This window comes from Tinamus guttatus, unplaced genomic scaffold, assembly GCF_059628265.1.
Source record: "Tinamus guttatus ecotype Peru unplaced genomic scaffold, ASM5962826v1 Tinamus_guttatus_pri_ptg000942l, whole genome shotgun sequence".
Taxonomy (NCBI): domain Eukaryota; kingdom Metazoa; phylum Chordata; class Aves; order Tinamiformes; family Tinamidae; genus Tinamus; species Tinamus guttatus.
In genome coordinates this window covers 833,236-857,264 of record NW_028289476.1, presented here as the reverse complement: position 1 = coordinate 857,264, position 24,029 = coordinate 833,236, and the positions used below count along the sequence as shown (strand labels likewise).

Sequence of the window (24,029 nt, the reverse complement as noted above, 5' to 3'; positions counted from 1 at the left end):
CAGTGCTCTGTCACTCCCACAGTCGAGACCCTTTTCCTCACATTCTTCCCATGTTTCAGGAAGTATGTGAGGAAGCGTTCACTGCTACAAGGGGGAATGAAGGCACTTATTTCCCCGTTCTGTGCTCAGTGCTGCCCAAATTGCTGCGTGTGCTGCTTCCTGTTAGCTGCGCTCTCACGGCCCCTAGACCCTGATGGAAACGTCCACTCTCCACCAAGCCCTTTATCTGCACCCAGGCAGCCCCGCTCATCCAGCCCATCCTCTGGTGATGGAGGTTCCTTCACGCTCCTCTGGCTGCCCTTTCCTCTGGATAAACCTGTCCCTGTAAACACCGCTCATGGTGCCTTGTGGAGAGACATGGGAAACAAGGGTGTCCAGCAAAGCCCTTTTCTCTTACCTCAGAGATATTCATCTGTGAAAATAAAAAGGAAAAAGCATTTCAGTCTGCATGAAACCTCCCCAAGCTTGGTCTGCCCTCTTTTCTTCCTTGCAAAGCAGCAACTCCCTTTCCATACACACTATCCCTTCAGCATGCCTGCTCCTACTAGCCATGAGGAGGACAGAATCCTTGGAAGCTGGAGGTGAGAAGGGACCTCCAGAGATCATCTAGTCCATCCCTCCTGCTCAAGCAGGGTCACCTAGAGCACCACGGCCAAAATCAGGTGGGTTGTGACTATCTCTGGAGGAGGAGACTCCACCACCTCTGAGCAACCTGTGCACTGCCTCCCATTTTCAGGTGTGACTTTCTGTGTTTCGGGATGTATCTGAGGAAGCGTTCACTCCTAGGATGGGAAATGAAGGCACCTTCTTCTGTTCTGTTCTGAGTCTAACAAAGTCCTTTTTCCTTACCAAAGCACTACTTATCTGTAAAAATAAAAGGCAAAAAGCTTTTCACTTCGCTTGAATCCTCCCCCAATTTGGTCCTCCCTGCACCTCCCTGCAAAAAAATAAAAAGTGCTGCACAAATTGCTGTGTCTGCTGCTTCCTGTTAGCTGCGCACACATCGTCCCTAGTCCCTGATGCAAAGAGCTCCCTGCCCGCAGAGCCCACACCCATACCCAGGCATCCGGAGCAGCCCAGGGCAACTCCCTCATCCGACCTGCTGCCAGCCCGTCTTCTGGTGATGGACATTCCTCCACGCACCTCTGGATGTCCTTTCCTCGAGCTAAACCAGTCCCCGTAAACTCTGCTCATTGAGGAGAGAGGTTGGAAAAGAGGGAGTCCAAGAAAGTCCATTTTACTTACCAAAGAGCTACTCATCTGTAAAAATAAGAGAGAAACAGCATTTTAGCTTGCATGAAACCTCCTCTAGCTTGGTTCTCCAACTTTCCTTCCCTTGCAAAGTAGCAGATCCCTTTCCATATACACTACCCCTTGAGCGTGCCTGCTCCTATTAGCTGATAGGACTGTTTCCTCAAGTAAAAGGCACCAGTTCTGTGCAAATTCCTCCAATGCTGCTTGGTGCCTGTGATACTTCTTCCTCACCCTCCTGTTTGTAGGCACACACAAAGCAGTTTCAATACAGGCAGCAGCAACTCGTGGTGTTGCATCCCCTTTTCAGGGCCGGGAGCACTCTCACCTTGTCAGTGGGGGTCCAATGGGTTTCCCACTGCTCGTCCTGATGGGGCTGGAGCAGCGTGTGGCAGCGAGCGCTGCGTTCGGTACAGTGTTGAGAAGTGCATCCGCTCCTGGCTGTTTGGGGTGGAGGAGAGTGGAAACTCCTGGTTCAGCCAATGCAGAACATTACCCGAAGTGAAAGAGAAAGTAGAAAAAAAAAAACGAGCTTCGGAGAACGTCTAAGAGGGTTTTTCACCCTTTAAATATCAGGCAGCCAAAGTTGCTGATGCCATTTTTGTCACCTAAACAGATTAACTACAAGAGTAGCTGCAGGTGACATGGCCACTCCTGGAGACGTGCCTCCAGATCCAAAAGCCATCTCAAAACCAGCACGGGACTCCCATTTTTATGTTATCTTTCCCTTTTAAGACCACTGCCATCTGGTTTGAGTCACTTGATTAAAACATCCTGTTTTTCGAAGCAGTGAAAATCCTCCTCTCTGCTAAACCTAAACACTCCCCACTGCTGCAGATCTGTCCTCACTGATGGGAAGTCACAGAGTAACCCAAGGGCCTCGGATCATTCTTCAAAACCATGTGCTGCCTCGAGGGTGCCTTGGATCACACAACCTTTGCCGCAGGAGAGGACACACCAGCATTGACCAGAGCAGAGCACAGACCTTATGAGGAGCAGTTGAGGGAGCTGGGGTTATTGAGTCTGGAGGAACCTCAAAGGGAGACCTTATCACTCTCTGCAACTACCTGGAAGGAGGTCATAGTGAGGTGGGAACTGATCTCTTCTCTAAATAACCTGCCCCTCTGTGATGGCACTACCATGCTGTGTGCCCTTGTCCTGGGGTATTTTGGCTATGGCCTGGCCCCGAAAAGCTGTGATACAGTGAGAGAGACTGGAGAAAACATGTAAACATCCTAATGTTTATTGTTGTGAAGAGTTCCAACAGAACACAACCACCTCAGGATGAACGTGTTGCTTTCACTCCTACCATGTGAGACACTCATGAGGGCAGGAGGCACATCCACGCCGACACACCAACGTCTAGTAGAACTCACTGCCCCAATGCACAAATTCAGGCTGTCAGGAAAGGCGCGTTAAAGCTTGGGAGAGCTGCATGGAACACAGGGTGCCCCGTCAGGGCAGACTTGCTCCCTGCCAGAATTGCCAATTCACCTCCCCCCAGTAGAATTTCATCAAGCCCAGGAGGGAGAGGGCGAAGTGGATGCAGTTATTATCGGTGAGCGAGTACGAGGCCTGCATTTTCATCGCGTTCCGCACATTTTCTTTGAAAACCTTGAGGTCAATTCCATCCTTTTTCCGGTAGATTTGGCATTTCCCCCGTTCTTTTACCATCTTCTGGTACCCTTCCTTGCTGACTCGGCCACGGCGCTCGGGACGGCCAGTTTCTGGAAAAGAAAACCCAGCAAGGGCCAACACTGCCTCCATGGCTGCTCCAGGGACCCTGGGGGCAATGAGGGCTCCAAGGGCCATCCATTAGGAAAACAGGGGCCATCGTCCCAGCCCCATACCGCCTGGCCTTCCCCCAGTGAGCTCGCCTCCTGGCAACCACCAGTGCCAAACTGGTGGCTTTGATGTCTGATTTTTGGAGCTGTTTTGCCACGTGCTATAGGGGGAAGACAGGGACTGTCCCAGTTCCTTCAGCTGGGGCTTGTCACACATGTTGGGGATTGGAGAAGTAACCAAGAGGCCACAGACTTACTTTGAAAGTGTATCACCTCTCCTTCTTCGCAATAAACAGCGGCGTGTTTACAGATATATGGAATGGGTAGATCAAGCAACATCGGAAATAATAGGATGTCTCCAATTTGCGGCTTGTCGTCCTCAATGGACTCAAAGATGCTTTGACAATGAACAGTCTGGAAAAGCAAAAACTCTACTGCTTCCATCACTCTCTGCAAAATATAAGCAACGTATGGGAAAATAAGATGAATAAGTGGTTTGTGAAGCCAGCAGGGATGGAGTTTCCTTCTTAAAAAGAGCTAAAAAAGGTGCTGTTGTCCCTGCCCAAAACAGCCTCCTCTCCACAAAGCCCAAACCATGCCCAGCCCTGTGGGGCAGCTCAACTTTCCAACCTGAGCAGTACCTTGAGTAGGCCTGCTCCGACTAGTGGTAAGGATCAGAGAATCACCAAAAGGCTGAGACTGCAAGAGGATCCTGCATAGTCATGTCCAACATGAACTTCCCTGGCTGGCCCTGGCACATCCAGCTGTTGGCTTGGAAAATCCACCCAGTGCTCCTGCCAGCCTCACAGGCAGGATGAGGAGAATATGAGCTGGGCTCCAGGCCCTTGACCACCCAGCAGCCCCAGCAGCACGAGACCTGTAGAGCTGCATCTGCTCTCAGAGGGCCTGTCTGGGTCGAGGCCTCTGACACGGCTGATGTAGTAACTCCACCAGCTACTGGGGAAAGGGCTCTGTGTGAGCCCAGAAATGGTCTCATGACCAGATTTGAGGCAGTGTACACTATCAGGATTGGAAACGAAGGGGCCATCTTGCATTTGGCTGCACAACAACTGCTGCATCTGCTCCCTGCGCTTGGAGACTTGGGTGCTCTAGGCCAGCCTCTTATGTAGGCATCTCCCTAGCAGCGACTCAGAGGGTGCTTGAGCCACCCTAGTCAAAGGCCGTGTGGATCAAAGGTCCCACCTCCCTCAGATCAAGGATAACCAAGAGAGCTCATTAGGGGCAGCTGCCCCTACATACAGCTTCTCGCAGAAGAAGAAAAGGCCGCTTACAGTTGTCCTTGCCTAGCTCCCACACCTTCCAATAAGCTCCAGGAAACTTCTGAGGAGAGCCCAGACGCTGCTGTGTCTTCTTGCTCCGTCTGGCAGTGGAGTTGTTCATGATCCCCTCATCCCCACCTGAAAGAGCCCCTCTCTCTCTGCAGAGCCCACACCCGTGCCCAGGCGTCCGGAGCAGCCCGGGGCAGCTCACTCATCCAACCTGCTGCCAGCCCGTCCCCCGGCGATGGAGGTTCCTCCACCCACCTCTGGTCACCCTTTCCTCTAGCTAAACCGGTCTCTGTACCCACCACTCATGGTGCCTTGTGTACACACATGGGAAAGGAGGGAGTCCATCAAAGCTCTTTTAACTTACCGCAGAGCTACTCTCCTGCAAAAATAAGAGAGAAACATCATTTCAGTCTGCATGAAACCTTCCCCAGCTAGGTCCTCCCTCTTTCCTTCCCTTGCAAAGCAGCAGCTCCCTTTCCACACAAGCTAAACCTTGAACGTGCCTGCTACTAGCCGTAAGGATGAGAGAATCCCAGTAAGGCTGAAGTGGGAAGGAACCTCCAGAGATCCTCCAGTCCATCCCACTGCTCAAGCCCTTGCCCCATTCTGTGCTAAGGGCTGCACAAATTCCTGTGTCCCCTCTTCCTGTTAGCTGCGCTCTCATCGTCTGCTGAAACCATCCTGCTCGGCAATGCCCATGACTCCTGCCCGGCTGTCTGGAGCGGTCTGGGGCAGCTCTCCCATCCAACCCGCTGCCAAGCATCCTGGCGGGGTGGACGTGTCCCCTGCCAGAATTATCACTCACCAGCTGCGTGCAGAACTCCACCAAGCCCAGGAGGGAGAGGGCGAAGTGGATGCAGTTGTTGGTGGCGAAGGAGTACTCGGCCTCCTTGTTCATTGCTTTCCGCACTTCTTTTCTGAAATCGTCAAGGTTGATCCCATCCTTTTTCCGGAAGATTTGGCATTTCCCCCGTTCTCGTACCATTGCATGGTACCCTTCCTTGCTGATCCGGCCTTTGCCTCCCTGTTTGTTGATATCTGGAAAAGAAAAACCCATCAAGGGCCACCCACAGCCGCCATGGCTGGCAGATCACCAAGGCGCCTTTGGGTGGGAAGGACCGCCAGCAGCAGTCAGGGCTCCAAGGGCCATCCATGAGGATGACGAGGGCCTTCTGCCCGGTCCCGGGCTACCCGGCCTTCTCCAGGTGGCCTCGCCTCTTGGTGATCTCCAGCACCAAGCTGGTGGCTTTACTGTCTGATTTTTGAAGCTGTTTTGCCATGTGCTTTAGGGGGAAGATGGGGACTGTCCCGGCTTCTTCACCTGTGGCTTGTCGCACACACTGGGGGCTGGAGAAGTAACCAAGAGGCCACAGACTTACACTGGAAGTGTATCACCTCTTCTTCTCCGCAATAAACAGCAGCGTGTATATAGATACATTTAGGAGTGGGAAGACCGAGCTGCAATGGAAATAATAGGATGTCTCCAATTTGTGGGTTCTGGCTGGAAATTCTCTCAAAGATCTTCTGATCATGAACGCTCTTGCAGAACAAAAACTCCATTGTCAATCTCCTTCTCTGCAAAAGGTATGAGAAAAATGAGATGAATAAATACTTAGTGAAGCCAGCAGGCATGGAGTTTCCTTCTTAAAAAGAGCTAAAAAAGATCCCGCTGTCCCTGCCAGTTGCACAAGCTGTCACAGTTGTGCTCTCACCGATCCCATGTCCCTGCCTGAAACAGCCCCTTCTCCGCAGAGCCCACACCCGTGTCCGGCCGTCCGGAGCAGCCCGGGGCAGCTCAGGCATCCGAGCTGCTGCCAGCCCGTGCTCTGCTGATGGAGGGTCCCACATGCACCTCTGGTCGCCCTTTCCTCTAGCTAACCCAATCCCTGCAAACACTGCTCATTGAGGAGAGAGATGGGAAAAGAGGGAGTCCCGGAAAGCCATTTTTACTTACCTGACAGCTACTCATCTGTAAAAATAAAAGGGAAAAAGCGTTTCAGTTTGCATGAAAACTTTCTCCAGCTTGGTCCTGCCTCTTTCCTTACCTTGCAAAGCAGATCTCTTTCCATACACATTATGCCTTTAATGTGTCTGCTCCTAATATCCATAAGGATCAGAGAATCCCCGAAATCTGGAGGTGGGAAAGGGCCTCTGGATCATCTAGTCCATCCCCCCTGCTCAAGCAGGTCACCCACAGCACATTGCCCAGCATCCCGTCCAGGTGGGCTGTGCGGATCTCCAGCAGAGGAGACTCTATCCCCTCTGCGGGCAACCTGTTCCAGTGCTCTGTCACTCCCACAGTCGAGACCCTTTTCCTCACATTCTTCCCATGTTTCAGGAAGTATGTGAGGAAGCGTTCACTGCTACAAGGGGGAATGAAGGCACTTATTTCCCCGTTCTGTGCTCAGTGCTGCCCAAATTGCTGCGTGTGCTGCTTCCTGTTAGCTGCGCTCTCACGGCCCCTAGACCCTGATGGAAACGTCCACTCTCCACCAAGCCCTTTATCTGCACCCAGGCAGCCCCGCTCATCCAGCCCATCCTCTGGTGATGGAGGTTCCTTCACGCTCCTCTGGCTGCCCTTTCCTCTGGATAAACCTGTCCCTGTAAACACTGCTCATGGTGCCTTGTGGAGAGACATAGGAAACAAGGGTGTCCAGCAAAGCCCTTTTCTCTTACCTCAGAGATATTCATCTGTGAAAATAAAAAGGAAAAAGCATTTCAGTCTGCATGAAACCTCCCCAAGCTTGGTCTGCCCTCTTTTCTTCTTTGCAAAGCAGCAACTCCCTTTCCATACACACTATCCCTTCAGCATGCCTGCTCCTACTAGCCATGAGGAGGACAGAATCCTTGGAACCTGGAGGTGAGAAGGGACCTCCAGAGATCATCTAGTCCATCTCTCCTGCTCAAGCAGGGTCACCTAGAGCACCACGGTCAAAACCAGGTGGGTTGTGACTATCTCTGGAGGAGGAGAATCCACCACCTCTGAGCAACCTGTGCACTGCCTCCCATTTTCAGGTGTGACTTTCTGTGTTTCGGGATGTATCTGAGGAAGCGTTCACTCCTAGGATGGGAAATGAAGGCACCTTCTTCTGTTCTGTTCTGAGTCTAACAAGGTCCTTTTTCCTTACCAAAGCACTACTTATCTGTAAAAATAAAAGGCAAAAAGCTTTTCACTTCGCTTGAATCCTCCCCCAATTTGGTCCTCCCTGCACCTCCCTGCAAAAAAATAAAAAGTGCTGCACAAATTGCTGTGTCTGCTGCTTCCTGTTAGCTGCGCACACATCGTCCCTAGTCCCTGATGCAAAGAGCTCCCTGCCCGCAGAGCCCACACCCATACCCAGGCATCCGGAGCAGCCCGGGGCAGCTCCCTCATCCGACCTGCTGCCAGCCCGTCTTCTGGTGATGGACGTTCCTCCACGCACCTCTGGATGTCCTTTCCTCGAGCTAAACCAGTCCCCGTAAACTCTGCTCATTGAGGAGAGAGGTTGGAAAAGAGGGAGTCCAAGAAAGTCCATTTTACTTACCAAAGAGCTACTCATCTGTAAAAATAAGAGAGAAACAGCATTTTAGCTTGCATGAAACCTCCTCCAGCTTGGTTCTCCAACTTTCCTTCCCTTGCAAAGTAGCAGATCCCTTTCCATATACACTACCCCTTGAGCGTGCCTGCTCCTATTAGCTGATAGGACTGTTTCCTCAAGTAAAAGGCACCAGTTCTGTGCAAATTCCTCCAATGCTGCTTGGTGCCTGTGATACTCCTTCCTCACCCTCCTGTTTGTAGGCACACACAAAGCAGTCTCAATACAGGCAGCAGCAACTCGTGATGTTGCATCCCCTTTTCAGGGCCGGGAGCACTCTCACCTTGTCAGTGGGGGTCCAATGGGTTTCCCACTGCTCGTCCTGATGGGGCTGGAGCAGCGTGTGGCAGCGAGCGCTCCGCTTGGTGCAGTGTTGAGAAGTGCATCCGCTCCTGGCTGTTTGGGGTGGAGGAGAGTGGAAACTCCTGGTTCAGCCAGATAAACAGCCAATGCTGAACATTTCCCAAAGTGACAGAGAAAGTCGAAAAAAAAACGAGCTTCGGAGAACGTCTAAGAAGGTTTTCACCCTCTAAATATCAGCCAGCCAAAGTAGCTGATGCCATTTTTGTCACCTAAACAGATTAACTACAAGAGTAGCTGCAGGTGACATGGCCACTCCTGGAGACGTGCCTCCAGATCCAAAAGCCATCTCAAAACCAGCACGGGACTCCCATTTTTATGTTATCTTTCCCTTTTAAGACCACTGCCATCTAGTTTGAGTCACTTGATTAAAACATCCCGTTTTTCGAAGCAGTGAAAATCCTCCCCTCTGCTAAACACTCCCCACTGCTGCAGATCTGTCCTCAATGATGGGAAGTCACAGAGTAACCCAAGGGCCTCGGATCATTCTTCCAAACCACGTGCTGCCTCGAGGGTGCCTTCGGTCACATAAACTTTGCCGCAGGAGAGGACACACCAGCATCGACCAGAGCAGAGCACAGACCTTATGAGGAGCAGCTGAGGGAGCTGGGGTTATTGAGTCTGGAGGAACCTCAAAGGGAGACCTTACCACTCTCTGCAACTACCTGGAAGGAGGTCATAGTGAGGTGGGAACTGATCTCTTCTCTAAATAACCTGCCCCTCTGTGATGGCACCACCATGCTGTGTGCCCTTGTCCTGGGATATTTTGGCTATGGCCTGGCCCCGAAAAGCAGTGAGAGAGACCGGAAAAAACATGTAAACATCCTAATGTTTATTGTTGTGAAGAGTTCCAACAGAACACAACCACCTCGGGATGAACGTGTTGCTTTCACTCCTACAACGTGAGACACTCATGAGGGCAGGAGGCACATCCACGCCGACACATCAACGTCTAGTAGAACTCACTGCCCCAATGCACAAATTCAGGCTGTCAGGAAAGGCGCGTTAAAGCTTGGGAGAGCTGCATGGAACACAGGGTGCCCCGTCAGGGCAGACTTGCTCCCTGCCAGAATTGCCAACTCACCTCCCCCCAGTAGAATTTCACCAAGCCCAGGAGGGAGAGGGCGAAGTGGATGCAGTTATTATCGGTGAGCGAGTACGAGGCCTGCATTTTCATCGCGTTCCGCACATTTTCTTTGAAAACCTTGAGGTCAATTCCATCCTTTTTCCGGTAGATTTGGCATTTCCCCCGTTCTTTTACCATCTTCTGGTACCCTTCCTTGCTGACTCGGCCACGGCGCTCGGGACGGCCAGTTTCTGGAAAAGAAAACCCAGCAAGGGCCAACACTGCCTCCATGGCTGCTCCAGGGATCCTGGGGGCAATGAGGGCTCCAAGGGCCATCCATTAGGAAAACAGGGGCCATCGTCCCAGCCCCATACCGCCGGGCCTTCCCCCAGTGAGCTCGCCTCCTGGCAACCACCAGTGCCAAACTGGTGGCTTTGATGTCTGATTTTTGGAGCTGTTTTGCCACGTGCTATAGGGGGAAGACAGGGACTGTCCCAGTTCCTTCAGCTGGGGCTTGTCACACATGTTGGGGATTGGAGAAGTAACCAAGAGGCCACAGACTTACTTTGAAAGTGTATCACCTCTCCTTCTTCGCAATAAACAGCGGCGTGTCTACAGATAGATGGAAAGGGTTGAGAGGACAACATCGGAAATAATAGGATGTCTCCAATTTGCGGCTTGTTGTCCTCAATGGACTCAAAGATGCTTTGACAACGAACAGTCCGGTAAAGCAAAAACTCTACCGCTTCTATCACTCTCTGCAAAATATATGCAACGTATGGGAAAATAAGATGAATAAGTGGTTTGTGAAGCCAGCAGGGATGGAGTTTCCTTCTTAAAAAGAGCTAAAAAAGGTGCTGTTGTCCCTGCCCAAAACAGCCTCCAAAACAAAGCCCATAACCATGCCCAGCCCTGTGGGGCAGCTCAACTTTCCAACCTGAGCAATACCTTGAGTAGGCCTGCTCCGACTAGTGGTAAGGATCAGAGAATCACCAAAAGGCTGAGGTTGCAAGAGGAGCCTCCATAGTCATGTCCAACATGAACTTCCCTGGCTGGCCCTGGCACATCCAGCTGTTGGCTTGGAAAATCCACCCAGTGCTCCTGCCAGCCTCACAGGCAGGATGAGGAGAATATGAGCTGGGCTCCAGGCCCTTGACCACCCAGCAGCCCCAGCAGCACGAGACCTGTAGAGCTGCATCTGCTCTCAGAGGGCCTGTCTGGGTCGAGGCCTCTGACACGGCTGATGTAGTAACTCTACCAGCTACTGGGGAAAGGGCTCTGTGTGAGCCCAGAAATGGTCTCATGACCAGATTTGAGGCAGTGTACACTATCAGGATTGGAAACGAAGGGGCCATCTTGCATTTGGCTGCACAACAACTGCTGCATCTGCTCCCTGTGCTTGGAGAGTTGGGTGCTCTAGGCCAGCCTCTTATGTAGGCATCTCCCTAGCAGCGACTCAGAGGGTGCTTGAGCCACCCTAGTCAAAGGCCGTGTGGATCAAAGGTCCCACCTCCCTCAGATCAAGGATAACCAAGAGAGCTCATTAGGGGCAGCTGCCTCTACATACAGCTTCTCCCAGAAGAAGAAAAGGCCGCTTACAGTTGTCCTTGCCTAGCTCCCACACCTTCCAATAAGCTCCAGGAAACTTCTGAGGAGAGCCCAGATGCTGCTGTGTCTTCTTGCTCCGTCTGGCAGTGGAGTTGTTCATGATCCCCTCATCCCCACCTGAAAGAGCCCCTCTCTCTCTGCAGAGCCCACACCCGTGCCCAGGCGTCCGGAGCAGCCCGGGGCAGCTCACTCATCCGACCTGCTGCCAGCCCGTCCCCCGGCGATGGAGGTTCCTCCACGCACCTCTGGTCACCCTTTCCTCTAGCTAAACCGGTTTCTGTACACACCACTCATGGTGCCTTGTGTACACACATGGGAAAGGAGGGAGTCCATCAAAGCTCTTTTAACTTACCGCAGAGCTACTCTCCTGCAAAAATAAGAGAGAAACATCATTTCAGTCTGCATGAAACCTTCCCCAGCTAGGTCCTCCCTCTTTCCTTCCCTTGCAAAGCAGCAGCTCCCTTTCCACACAAGCTAAACCTTGAACGTGCCTGCTACTAGCTGTAAGGATGAGAGAATCCCAGTAAGGCTGAAGTGGGAAGGAACCTCCAGAGATCCTCCAGTCCATCCCACTGCTCAAGCCCTTGCCCCATTCTGTGCTAAGGGCTGCACAAATTCCTGTGCCCGCTTCCTGCTAGCTGCGCTCTCATCGCCTGCTGAAACCATCCTGCTCGGCAATGCCCATGACTCCTGCCCGGCTGTCTGGAGCGGTCTGGGGCAGCTCTCCCATCCAACCCGCTGCCAAGCATCCCGGCGGGGCTGACGTGTCCCCTGCCAGAATTATCACTCACCAGCTGCGTGCAGAACTCCACCAAGCCCAGGAGGGAGAGGGCGAAGTGGATGCAGTTGTTCGTGGCGAAGGAGTACTCGGCCTCCTTGTTCATTGCTTTCCGCACTTCTTTTCTGAAATCATCGAGGTTGATCCCATCCTTTTTCCGGAAGATTTGGCATTTCCCCCATTCTCGTACCATTGCATGGTACCCTTCCTTGATGATCCGGCCTTTGCCTCCCTGTTTGTTGATATCTGGAAAAGAAAAACCCATCAAGCGCCACCCACAGCCGCCATGGCTGGCAGATCACCAAGGCGCCTTTGCGTGGGAAGGGCCGCCAGCAGCAGTCAGGGCTCCAAGGGCCATCCATGAGGATGACGAGGGCCTTCTGCCCGGTCCCGGGCTACCCGGCCTTCTCCAGGTGGCCTCGCCTCTTGGTGATCTCCAGCACCAAGCTGGTGGCTTTACTGTCTGATTTTTGAAGCTGTTTTGCCATGTGCTTTAGGGGAAAGATGGGGACTGTCCCGGCTTCTTCAACTGTGGCTTGTCACACACACTGGGGGCTGGAGAAGTAACCAAGAGGCCACAGACTTACATTGAAAGTGTATCACCTCTTCTTCTCCGCAATAAACAGCAGCGTGTATACAGATACATTTAGGAATGGGAAGATCGAGCTGCAATGGAAATAATAGGATGTCTCCAATTTGTGGGTTCTGGCTGGAAATTCTCTCAAAGATCTTCTGACCATGAACGCTCTTGCAGAACAAAAACTCCATTGTCAATCTCCTTCTCTGCAAAAAGTATGAGAAAAATGAGATGAATAAATACTTAGTGAAGCCAGGAGGCATGGAGTTTCCTTCTTAAAAAGAGCTAAAAAAGATCCCGCTGTCCCTGCCAGTTGCACAAGCTGTCACAGTTGTGCTCTCACCGATCCCATGTCCCTGCCTGAAACAGCCCCTTCTCCGCAGAGCCCACACCCGTGTCCGGCCATCCGGAGCAGCCCAGGGCAGCTCAGGCATCCGAGCTGCTGCCAGCCCGTGCTCTGCTGATGGAGGGTCCCACATGCACCTCTGGTCGCCCTTTCCTCTAGCTAACCCAATCCCTGCAAACACTGCTCATTGAGGAGAGAGATGGGAAAAGAGGGAGTCCAGGAAAGCCATTTTTGCTTACCTGACAGCTACTCATCTGTAAAAATAAAAGGGAAAAAGCGTTTCAGTTTGCATGAAAACTTTCTCCAGCTTGGTCCTGCCTCTTTCCTTACCTTGCAAAGCAGATCTCTTTCCATACACATTATGCCTTTAATGTGTCTGCTCCTAATATCCATAAGGATCAGAGAATCCCCGAAATCTGGAGGTGGGAAAGGGCCTCTGGATCATCTAGTCCATCCCCCCTGCTCAAGCAGGTCACCCACAGCACATTGCCCAGCATCCCGTCCAGGTGGGCTGTGCGGATCTCCAGCAGAGGAGACTCTATCCCCTCTGCGGGCAACCTGTTCCAGTGCTCTGTCACTCCCACAGTCGAGACCCTTTTCCTCACATTCTTCCCATGTTTCAGGAAGTATGCGAGGAAGCGTTCACTGCTACAAGGGGGAATGAAGGCACTTATTTCCCCGTTCTGTGCTTAGTGCTGCCCAAATTGCTGCGTGTGCTGCTTCCTGTTAGCTGCGCTCTCACGGCCCCTAGACCCTGATGGAAACGTCCACTCTCCACCAAGTCCTTTATCTGCACCCAGGCAGCCCCGCTCATCCAGCCCATCCTCTGGTGATGGAGGTTCCTTCACGCTCCTCTGGCTGCCCTTTCCTCTGGATAAACCTGTCCCTGTAAACACTGCTCATGGTGCCTTGTGGAGAGACATGGGAAACAAGGGTGTCCAGCAAAGCCCTTTTCTCTTACCTCAGAGATATTCATCTGTGAAATAAAAAGGAAAAAGCATTTCAGTCTGCATGAAACCTCCCCCAGCTTGGTCTGCCCTCTTTTCTTCTTTGCAAAGCAGCAACTCCCTTTCCATACACACTATCCCTTCAGCATGCCTGCTCCTACTAGCCATGAGGAGGACAGAATCCTTGGAAGCTGGAGGTGAGAAGGGACCTCCAGAGATCATCTAGTCCATCCCTCCTGCTCAAGCAGGGTCACCTAGAGCACCACGGTCAAAACCAGGTGGGTTGTGACTATCTCTGGAGGAGGAGACTCCACCACCTCTGAGCAACCTGTGCACTGCCTCCCATTTCCAGGTGTGACTTTCTGTGTTTCGGGATGTATCTGAGGAAGCGTTCACTCCTAGGATGGGAAATGAAGGCACCTTCTTCTGTTCTGTTCTGAGTCTAACAAGGTCCTTTTTCCTTACCAAAGCACTACTTATCTGTAAAAATAAAAGGCAAAAAGCTTTTCACTTCGCTTGAATCCTCCCCCAATTTTGTCCTCCCTGCACCTCCCTGCAAAAAAATAAAAAGTGCTGCACAAATTGCTGTGTCTGCTGCTTCCTGTTAGCTGCGCACACATCGTCCCTAGTCCCTGATGCAAAGAGCTCCCTGCCCGCAGAGCCCACACCCATACCCAGGCATCCGGAGCAGCCCAGGGCAGCTCCCTCATCCGACCTGCTGCCAGCCCGTCTTCTGGTGATGGACATTCCTCCACGCACCTCTGGATGTCCTTTCCTCGAGCTAAACCAGTCCCCGTAAACTCTGCTCATTGAGGGGAGAGGTTGGAAAAGAGGGAGTCCAAGAAAGTCCATTTTACTTACCAAAGAGCTACTCATCTGTAAAAATAAGAGAGAAACAGCATTTTAGATTGCATGAAACCTCCTCCAGCTTGGTTCTCCAACTTTCCTTCCCTTGCAAAGTAGCAGATCCCTTTCCATATACACTACCCCTTGAGCGTGCCTGCTCCTATTAGCTGATAGGACTGTTTCCTCAAGTAAAAAGGCACCAGTTCTGTGCAAATTCCCCCAACGCTGCTTGGTGCCTGTGATACTCCTTCCTCACCCTCCTGTTTGTAGGCACACACAAAGCAGTCTCAATACAGGCAGCAGCAACTCGTGATGTTGCATCCCCTTTTCAGGGCCGGGAGCACTCTCACCTTGTCAGTGGGGGTCCAATGGGTTTCCCACTGCTCGTCCTGATGGGGCTGGAGCAGCGTGTGGCAGCGAGCGCTGCGTTCGGTACAGTGTTGAGAAGTGCATCCGCTCCTGGCTGTTTGGGGTGGAGGAGAGTGGAAACTCCTGGTTCAGCCAGATAAACAGCCAATGCTGAACGTTCCCAGAAGTGAAAGAGAAAGTGAAAAAAAAAAAAGAGCTTCGGAGAACATCTAAGAAGGTTTTTCACCCTTTAAATATCAGCCAGCCAAAGTTGCTGATGCCATTTTTGTCACCTAAACAGATTAACTACAAGAGTAGCTGCAGGTGACATGGCCACTCCTGGAGACGTGCCTCCAGATCCAAAAGCCATCTCAAAACCAGCACGGGACTCCCATTTTTATGTTATCTTTCCCTTTTAAGACCACTGCCATCTAGTTTGAGTCACTTGATTAAAACATCCCGTTTTTCGAAGCAGTGAAAATCCTCCTCTCTGCTAAACACTCCCCACTGCTGCAGATCTGTCCTCACTGATGGGAAGTCACAGAGTAACCCAAGGGCCTCGGATCTTTCTTCCAAACCACGTGCTGCCTCGAGGGTGCCTTGGGTCACACAACCTTTGCCGCAGGAGAGGACACACCAGCATCGACCAGAGCAGAGCACAGACCTTATGAGGAGCAGCTGAGGGAGCTGGGGTTATTGAGTCTGGAGGAACCTCAAAGGGAGACCTTACCACTCTCTGCAACTACCTGGAAGGAGGTCATAGTGAGGCGGGAACCAATCTCTTCTCCAAATAACTTGCCCCTCTGTGATGGCACCACCATGCTGTGTGCCCTTGTCCTGAGATATTTTGGCTATGGCCTGGCCCCGAAAAGCTGTGACACAGTGAGAGAGACCGGAGAAAACATGTAAACATCCTAATGTTTATTGTTGTGAAGAGTTCCAACAGAACACAACCACCTCGGGATGAACGTGTTGCTTTCACTCCTACCATGTGAGGCACTCATGAGGGCAGGAGGCACATCCACACCGACACATCAACGTCTAGTAGAACTCACTGTCCCAATGCACAAATTCAGGCTGTCAGGAAAGGCGCGTTAAAGCTTGGGAGAGCCGCATGGAACACAGGGTGCCCCGTCAGGGCAGACTTGCCCCCTGCCAGAATTGCCAACTCACCTCCCCCCAGTAGAATTTCACCAAGCCCAGGAGGGAGAGGGCGAAGTGGATGCAGTTATTTTTGGTGAACGAGTACGAGGCCTGCATTTTCATTGCGTTCCGCACATTTTCTTTGAAAACCTTGAGGTCAATCCCATTCTTTTTCCGGTAGATTTGGCATTTCCCCCGTTCTTTTACCATCGTCTGGTACCCTTCCTTGCTGACTCGGCCACTGTGCTTGGGATCGCCAGTGTCTGGAAAAGAAAACCCAGCAAGGGCCAACACTGCCTCCATGGCTGCTCCAGCGATCCTGGGGGCAATGAGGGCTCCAAGGGCCATCCATTAGGAAAACAGGGGCCATCGTCCCAGCCCCATACCGCCTGGCCTTCCCCCAGTGAGCTCGCCTCCTGGCAACCACCAGTGCCAAACTGGTGGCTTTGATGTCTGATTTTTGGAGCTGTTTTGCCACGTGCTATAGGGGGAAGACAGGGACTGTCCCAGTTCCTTCAGCTGGGGCTTGTCACACATGTTGGGGATTGGAGAAGTAACCAAGAGGCCACAGACTTACTTTGAAAGTGTATCACCTCTCCTTCTTCGCAATAAACAGCGGCGTGTATATAGATATAAGGAATGGGTTGATCAAACAACATTGGAAATAATAGGATGTCTCCAATTTGCGGCTTGTCGTCCTCAATGGACTCAAAGATGCTTTGACAACGAACAGTCCGGTAAAGCAAAAACTCTACCGCTTCTATCTCTCTCTGCAAAATATATGCAACGTATGGGAAAATAAGATGAATAAGTGGTTTGTGAAGCCAGCAGGGATGGAGTTTCCTTCTTAAAAAGAGCTAAAAAAGGTGCTGTTGTCCCTGCCCAAAACAGCCTCCTCTCCACAAAGCCCAAACCATGCCCAGCCCTGTGGGGCAGCTCAACTTTCCAACCTGAGCAGTACCTTGAGTAGGCCTGCTCCGACTAGTGGTAAGGATCAGAGAATCACCAAAAGGCTGAGACTGCAAGAGGATCCTGCATAGTCATGTCCAACATGAACTTCCCTGGCTGGCCCTGGCACATCCAGCTGTTGGCTTGGAAAATCCACCCAGTGCTCCTGCCAGCCTCACAGGCAGGATGAGGAGAATATGAGCTGGGCTCCAGGCCCTTGACCACCCAGCAGCCCCAGCAGCACGAGACCTGTAGAGCTGCATCTGCTCTCAGAGGGCCTGTCTGGGTCGAGGCCTCTGACACGGCTGATGTAGTAACTCCACCAGCTACTGGGGAAAGGGCTCTGTGTGAGCCCAGAAATGGTCTCATGACCAGATTTGAGGCAGTGTACACTATCAGGATTGGAAACGAAGGGGCCATCTTGCATTTGGCTGCACAACAACTGCTGCATCTGCTCCCTGCGCTTGGAGAGTTGGGTGCTCTAGGCCAGCCTCTTATGTAGGCATCTCCCTAGCAGCGACTCAGAGGGTGCTTGAGCCACCCTAGTCAAAGGCCGTGTGGATCAAAGGTCCCACCTCCCTCAGATCAAGGATAACCAAGAGAGCTCATTAGGGGCAGCTGCCTCTACATACAGCTTCTCCCAGAAGAAGAAAAGGCCGCTTACAGTTCTCCTTGCCTAGCTCCCACACCTTCCAATAAGCTCCAGGAAACTTCTGAGGAGAGCCCAGATGCTGCTGTGTCTTCTTGCTCCGTCTGGCAGTGGAGTTGTTCACGATCCCCTCATCCCCACCTGAAAGAGCCCCTCTCTCTCTGCAGAGCCCACACCCGTGTCCAGGCGTCCGGAGCAGCCCGGGGCAGCTCACTCATCCGACCTGCTGCCAGCCCGTCCCCCGGCGATGGAGGTTCCTCCACGCACCTCTGGTCACCCTTTTCTCTAGCTAAACCAGTCTCTGTACACACCACTCATGGTGTGTTGTGTACACACATGGGAAAAGAGGGAGTCCATCAAAGCTCTTTTAACTTACCGCAGAGCTACTCTCCTGCAAAAATAAGAGAGAAACATCATTTCAGTCTGCATGAAACCTTCCCCAGCTAGGTCCTCCCTCTTTCCTTCCCTTGCAAAGCAGCAGCTCCCTTTCCACACAAGCTAAACCTTGAACGTGCCTGCTACTAGCTGTAAGGATGAGAGAATCCCAGTAAGGCTGAAGTGGGAAGGAACCTCCAGAGATCCTCCAGTCCATCCCACTGCTCAAGCCCTTGCCCCATTCTGTGCTAAGGGCTGCACAAATTCCTGTGCCCGCTTCCTGCTAGCTGCGCTCTCATCGTCTGCTGAAACCATCCTGCTCTGCAATGACCATGACTCCCGCCCAGCTGTCTTGAGCGGTCTGGGGCAGCTCTCCCATCCAACCCGCTGCCAAGCATCCTGTGCAGATAGAGGGTGCTGTACGGACCTGCAAGAACTTTCCACTGCCTTGCGAAACCATCTCGGAAAGGAGGGAACTCAGCAAAGCCTTTTTAATTTCTGGAGAGTTATTCTTCTATAAAAATAAAAGAGAAACATCATTTCAGTCTGCAGGAAACCTTGCCCAGCTTGGTCCGCCCCCTTTCCTTCCCTTACAAAGCAGCATGTCCCTTTCCATACACACTGTCCCTTGAGGGTGCCTGTTCCTACTAGCCATAAGGATCAGAGAATCCCTGAAAGGTCAAGGTGGGAAGGGACCTCCAGAGATCATCTAGTCCTTCCCCCCTGCTCAGGCAGGGTCACACAGAGCACGTTGCCCACAGTGAGGTACAGGTGGGTTCTGAGTATCTCTGGAGGAGGTGACTGCACCTTTTTTCTGAGCAACCTGTTCCAGTGCTCTGTTACCCCCCTCAGTCAGGAAGTTTTTCCTCATATTCAGATGGAACTTCCCATGTTTCGAGAACTGCATGAGGAAGCGCTCACGGCTGGAATGGGAAACAAAAGCACCTTCTGGCCCGGTTCTGTGCTAACTCCTGCAGAAATCGCTGCATCTGCTGCTTCCTGTTAGCTGCTCTCTCATCATCCTCAGGTCCCTGCCCAAAACAGCCCCCTCTCCGCAGAGCCCACACCCATGCTCAGCAGTCAGGAGCAACCCAGAGCAGCTCACTCATCCCCCTGCTGCCAGCCCGTTCTCTGGCAATGGAAGGTCCTGCACGCACCTCTGGACGCCTTTCCTTGAGCTAAACCAGTCTCTGCAAAAACCGGTCTTGGTGCCCTGTGGACCATTGTGGGAAAAGAGGGACTTTAGCCAACCCTTTTTACTTACCAGAGCATCACTTATCTGTAAAAGTAAAGGGGAAAAAGGATTTCAGTCTGCATGAAACCTCCCCCAGCCTCGTCCTCCCCCTTTCCTTTTCTTACAAAGCACCATGTCCCTTTCCATACACACTATCCCTTGAGCATGCCTGCTCCTACTTGCAGTATCAGAGAATCCCTGAAAGCTGGAAGTGGGAAGGGACCTCCAGAGATCCTCTATTTCATTCCCCCTGCTCACGCAGGTCACCTATAGCACGTTGGCCAGGGTCACATCCAGGTGAGTTGGGAGCATCTCCAGAGGAGACTCCACCACATCTTTGGGCAACACGTTCCAGTGCTCTGTCACCCTCACAGTCAAGAAGCTTTTCCACATATTCAGATGGGATTTCCTTTTCTTTCAGCAAGTATCTAAGGAGGGTTTCACTGCTAGGATGGGAAACAAAGGCACCTTCTTGCCCAGGTATGTATTTTAAGTGCTGCATAAATTGCTGCATTGGCTTGTTTCCCGTTAGATGTGCTCTCCATATCCTCACATCCCTGTCTGAAAGAGCCCCCGCCCTCTTCACAAAGTCCACAACAGTGCCCACCATCTGGGGCAGCTCACTCATCCAACCTGCTGTCAGCCTGTCCTCTGCTGATGGAGAGTCTTCCACACACCTCTGGTTGCCCTTTCATATGTCTAAATGAGTCCCAGCAAAAACTGGTCACAGTGCCTTGTTGAGAGACATGGGAAAAGAGGGAATCCAACAAAGTCCTTTTTACTTACCAAAGAGCCACTTATCTGCAAAAGTAAAAGGGAAAAAGCATTTCAGTCTGCGTGAAACCTCCCCCAGCTTCGTCATTCCTCTTTCCTTCCTTTGCAAAGCAGCAGCTTCCTTTCCATACACACTATCCCTTCAGTGTGCCTCCTCCTACTAGACATAAGAATCAGAGAAACCCTGAAAAACTGAGGTGAGAAGGGGCCTCCAGAGATCATGTAGTCCATCTCCCCTGCTAGAGGAAAGTCACCTAGAGCACGTGGGCCACAGTTGCATCGAGGTGAGTTGTATCTCCAGAGGAGAACACTCTACCAGCTCTCCGTACAGCCTGTTCCAGTGCTCTGTCTCCCTCACAGTCAGGAAATTTTTCCGCATATTCAGATGGGACTTCCCATGCTTTGGGAAGTACCTGAGGAAGTGTTCGCTGGTAGGATGGGAAAATAAGGTACCTTCTTACCCACTTCTGCGTTTAGATGCTAAATTGTTTTGCCTGTTTGCTTCTCACTAGCCGCCTCCTCACTGTCCCTATTTCCTGATGGAAACAGCCCCTTCTCCACAAACCCACACCCATGTTGAGCCGTCCTGAACAGCTTGGGGCAGCTCACTCATCCACCCTGCTGCCAGCCCGTCCTCTGGTGATGGAGGTTCCTCCACATACCTCTGGTCACCCTTTCCTCCAGCTAAACTAGTTTCAGTACACACTGCTCATGGTGCTTTGTGGAGAGACATGGGAAAAGAGTGAGTCCACCAAGACCTTTTTACTTACCAAAGCGCCACCAATCTGTGAAAATAAAAGGGAAAAAGCATTTCAGTCTGCTGGAAACCTCCCCCAGCTTGGTCCGTCCCCTTTCCTTCCCTTGAAAAGCAGCATGTCCCTTTCCATACACACTATCCCTTGAGGGTGCCTGCTCCTACAAGCCGTAAGGTTCAGAGGATCCCTGAAAGGTCAAGGTGGGAAGGGACCTCCAGAGATCATCTAGTCCATTCCCCTGCCCCTGCTCAAGCAGGGTTACCTACAGCACATTGCCCAGGGTCATATCCAGGTTGCTTGTGATAATCTCCAGCAGGGGAGACTCCACCACCTCTCTGAGCAACCTGGTACAGTGCTCTGTCACCTCCACAGTCAAGACCTTTTTCCTCATATACAGATGGGACTTCTCATGTTTCAGGAATATCTAAGAAGGTCCCTCCAGAGACGGGAAACGAGGACACCTTCTTACTCCATTCTGTGCTAAGTGCTGCACATACTGCTGTGTCTTCTTCCTCTCAGCTGCGCTCTCATCGTCTGCACATCCCTACCCAAAACAGCCTCCCCTCCACAAAGCCCATACCTGTGTCCAGTTGTCAGGAGCAGCCCAGGATCAGCCCACTCATCCAACCTGCCAGCCAGTGCTCTGGTGATGGAAGTACCTCCATGCACCTCTGGTTGCCCTTTCCTCTAGGAAGGGCCCCTTTTGGGAAGACTCCAAATACGTCCTTTTTACTTACCAAGACACCACCAATCTGTAAAAATAGAGGGGAAAAAGCATTTTAGTCTGCACAAAACCTCCCCCAACATGGTCCTCCCTCTTTCCTTCCCTTACAAAGCAGCAGGTCGCTTTCCATTCATGCTCAACCCTGAGTGTGCCTGCTCCTAATAACCATAAGGATCAGAGAATCCTAGAAAGGCTGAGTTTGGAAGGGAGCTCTGGATGATCTAGTCCATCCCCATGGCACAAACAGGGTCACCTATTCCCAGAGTCACATTCTGATGGGTTGTGTGTTATCTTGGGATGAGGAAACTCCACCACCTCTCTGAGCAACCTGTTCCAGTGCTCTGCCTTCCTCTCCGTCAAGTTATTTTTCTTCATATTCACATGAGACTTCCTGTGCTTCAGGATGTACCTGAGGCAGCGTTCACTGGGAAACGAGGGCACCTTCTTGCCCATTTCTGTGCTAAGTGCTGCACAAATTCCTGTGCCGCTCGCTTCCACTAGCTGCGCTCTCATCATCTGCACATCCCTGCCTAAAACAGCCCAGGCCACAAAGCCCACACCCGTGTCCAGCTGTTCAGAGCTGCCTAGGATCAGCTCACTCAGCTGATCTGCTGCCAGCCCATCCTCTGGTGATGGAGGATCCCCCAGGTGCCTCCGGATGCCCTTTCCTTGAGCTACAGTTTCCCTGAATCCCTGCAAACACTCCTTGTGGAAGAAAAAAGTGGGAAAAGAGGGAGCCCAGGAAAGACATTTGTACTTACCAGAGGGCAATGCATCTGTAAAAATAAAAGGGAAAAAGCATTTCAGTCTGCATGAAACCTCCCCCGGCTTGGTCCTCTGTCTTTCCTTCCCTTGTAAAGCAGCACGTTACTTTCCGTACACACTATCCCTTGAGCATGTCTGCTCCTACTTGTAATAAGTATCAGGGAAAGCTGTAGGTGGGAAGGGACCTCCAGATTTTTTAGTCAAGCAGGTCACCTACAGCACGTTGGCCAGGCTCACCTCCAGGTGGGTGGTGAGTATCTCCCACGGAGGAGACTCCACCACCTCTCTGAGCAACCCGCCCCAGTGCTCTGTCTCCCTCACAGTCAAGGAGTTTTTCTTCATATTCCCGAAACTCCGAGGTTTCGGGAAGTGTGTGAGGAAGCGTTCACCGCTAGGATAGAAATTAACACACCTTCTTGCCCTGTTCTGTGCTACGTGCTGTACAAATTCCTGTGCTCATTCGCTTTCTGTTAGCTGCGCCCTCATCGTCTGCGCATCCCTGCCCGAAAGAGACCCCTCTCCGCTGAGCCCACACTGTGTCCAGCCATCCGGAGCAGCCCCGGATCAGCCCACTCATCTGACCTGCTGCCAGCCCGTCCTCTGATGATGGAGGTTCCTCCATGCACCTCTGGTTGCCTTTTCCTTGAGCTAAACCAGTCCCAGTACACACCGCTCATGGTGCCTTGTGGAGAAACATGGGAAAAGACAGAATCCAACAAAATCCTTTTTACTTACCAAAGCGTCACCAATCTGTAACAATCAAAGGGAAAAAACATTTCAGTCTGCTGGAAACCCCTCCCAGCTTGGTCCTTCCTTCTTTCCCTTAAAAAGCAGCACGTCCCTTTCCATACACACTATCCTTTGAGTGTGCCTGCTCCTACTAGCTGTAAGGATGAAAGAATCCCTGAAAGCTGGAAGTGGGAAGAGACCTCTGGATCATCTAGTCCATCTCCCCTGCTCAAGGAGGATCACCTACTGCACGTTGCCCACGGTCGTGTCCAGGTGGGTTCTGAGTATCTCTGGAGGACGAGACTGCACCTTCTCCCTGAGCAACCTGTTCCAGTGCTCTGTTACCCACACAGTCAAGATGTTTTTCCTCCTATTCACCTGGGGCTTCCCATGTTTCGGGATGTATCTGAGGAAGCGTTCACTGCTAGGATGGGAAATGAAGGCACCTTCTTCCCCTGTTCTGTGCTACCTGCTGCATAAATTGCTGCATCTGCTGCTTCCTGTTAACTGTACCCTCCTTGTCCCTAGCTCCTGATGGAGACAGCCCCCTCTACGCAAACCCACACCCATGTGGAGCCATCCTGAACAGCTTGGAGCAGCTCACTCATGGTGAGCTCACTGTTGGTCTGCCCTCTTTTCTTCTTTGCAAAGCAGCAGGTCCCTTTCCATACACACTATCCCTTTAATGTGTCTGCTCCTACTCGCCGTAAGGATGAAAGAATCCCTGAAAGCTGGAGGTCGGCAGGAACCTGCAGATTCTCTAGTCCATCCCCTCTCCTCATGCAGGGTCACCTAGACAACGTTGCCCAGGGTTGTGTCCACGTGGGTTTTGCGTATGTCCAGAGGAGGAGACTCCACCACGTCTCTGGGCAACATGTTCCAGTGCTCTGTCATCCCCACAGTCAGGAAGTTTTCCTTCATATTCAGATGGGATTTCCCACATTTCGGGATGTGTCTCAGCAGGTGTTCATTGTCAGAATGGGGAAAAAAGGCCCCTTCTTTCCCTGTTCTGTACTAACTGCTGCACAAATGGCTGCATCTGCTTGTTTCCCTTTAGCTGTCTGAAAGAGCCCCTTCTTCGCAAAGACCACAACAGTGCCCACCATCTGGGGCAGCTCACTCGTCCAACCTGCTGCCAGCCCGTCCTCTGCTCATGGA

The 24,029-nt window shown here is 51.9% G+C and overlaps 1 protein-coding gene across 1 annotated transcript; it reads right to left on the bottom strand.

Moving 5' to 3' along the window:
* Positions 1-5,511: 5,511 nt before the first annotated feature.
* On the bottom strand, positions 5,512-16,221 carry LOC148590980 (uncharacterized). Its single transcript, XM_088538194.1, has 12 exons — positions 15,949-16,221; positions 15,831-15,852; positions 11,725-11,957; positions 11,286-11,300; positions 10,274-10,293; positions 9,840-10,030; positions 9,344-9,576; positions 7,849-7,863; positions 7,453-7,467; positions 7,001-7,015; positions 6,279-6,293; positions 5,512-5,607 (listed from the first exon to the last, which is right to left on the bottom strand). Exons 1-12 carry the CDS (start codon positions 16,219-16,221, stop codon positions 5,512-5,514), a joined length of 1,143 nt encoding a protein of 380 aa, XP_088394320.1.
* Between the last annotated feature and the right edge of the window lie 7,808 nt (positions 16,222-24,029).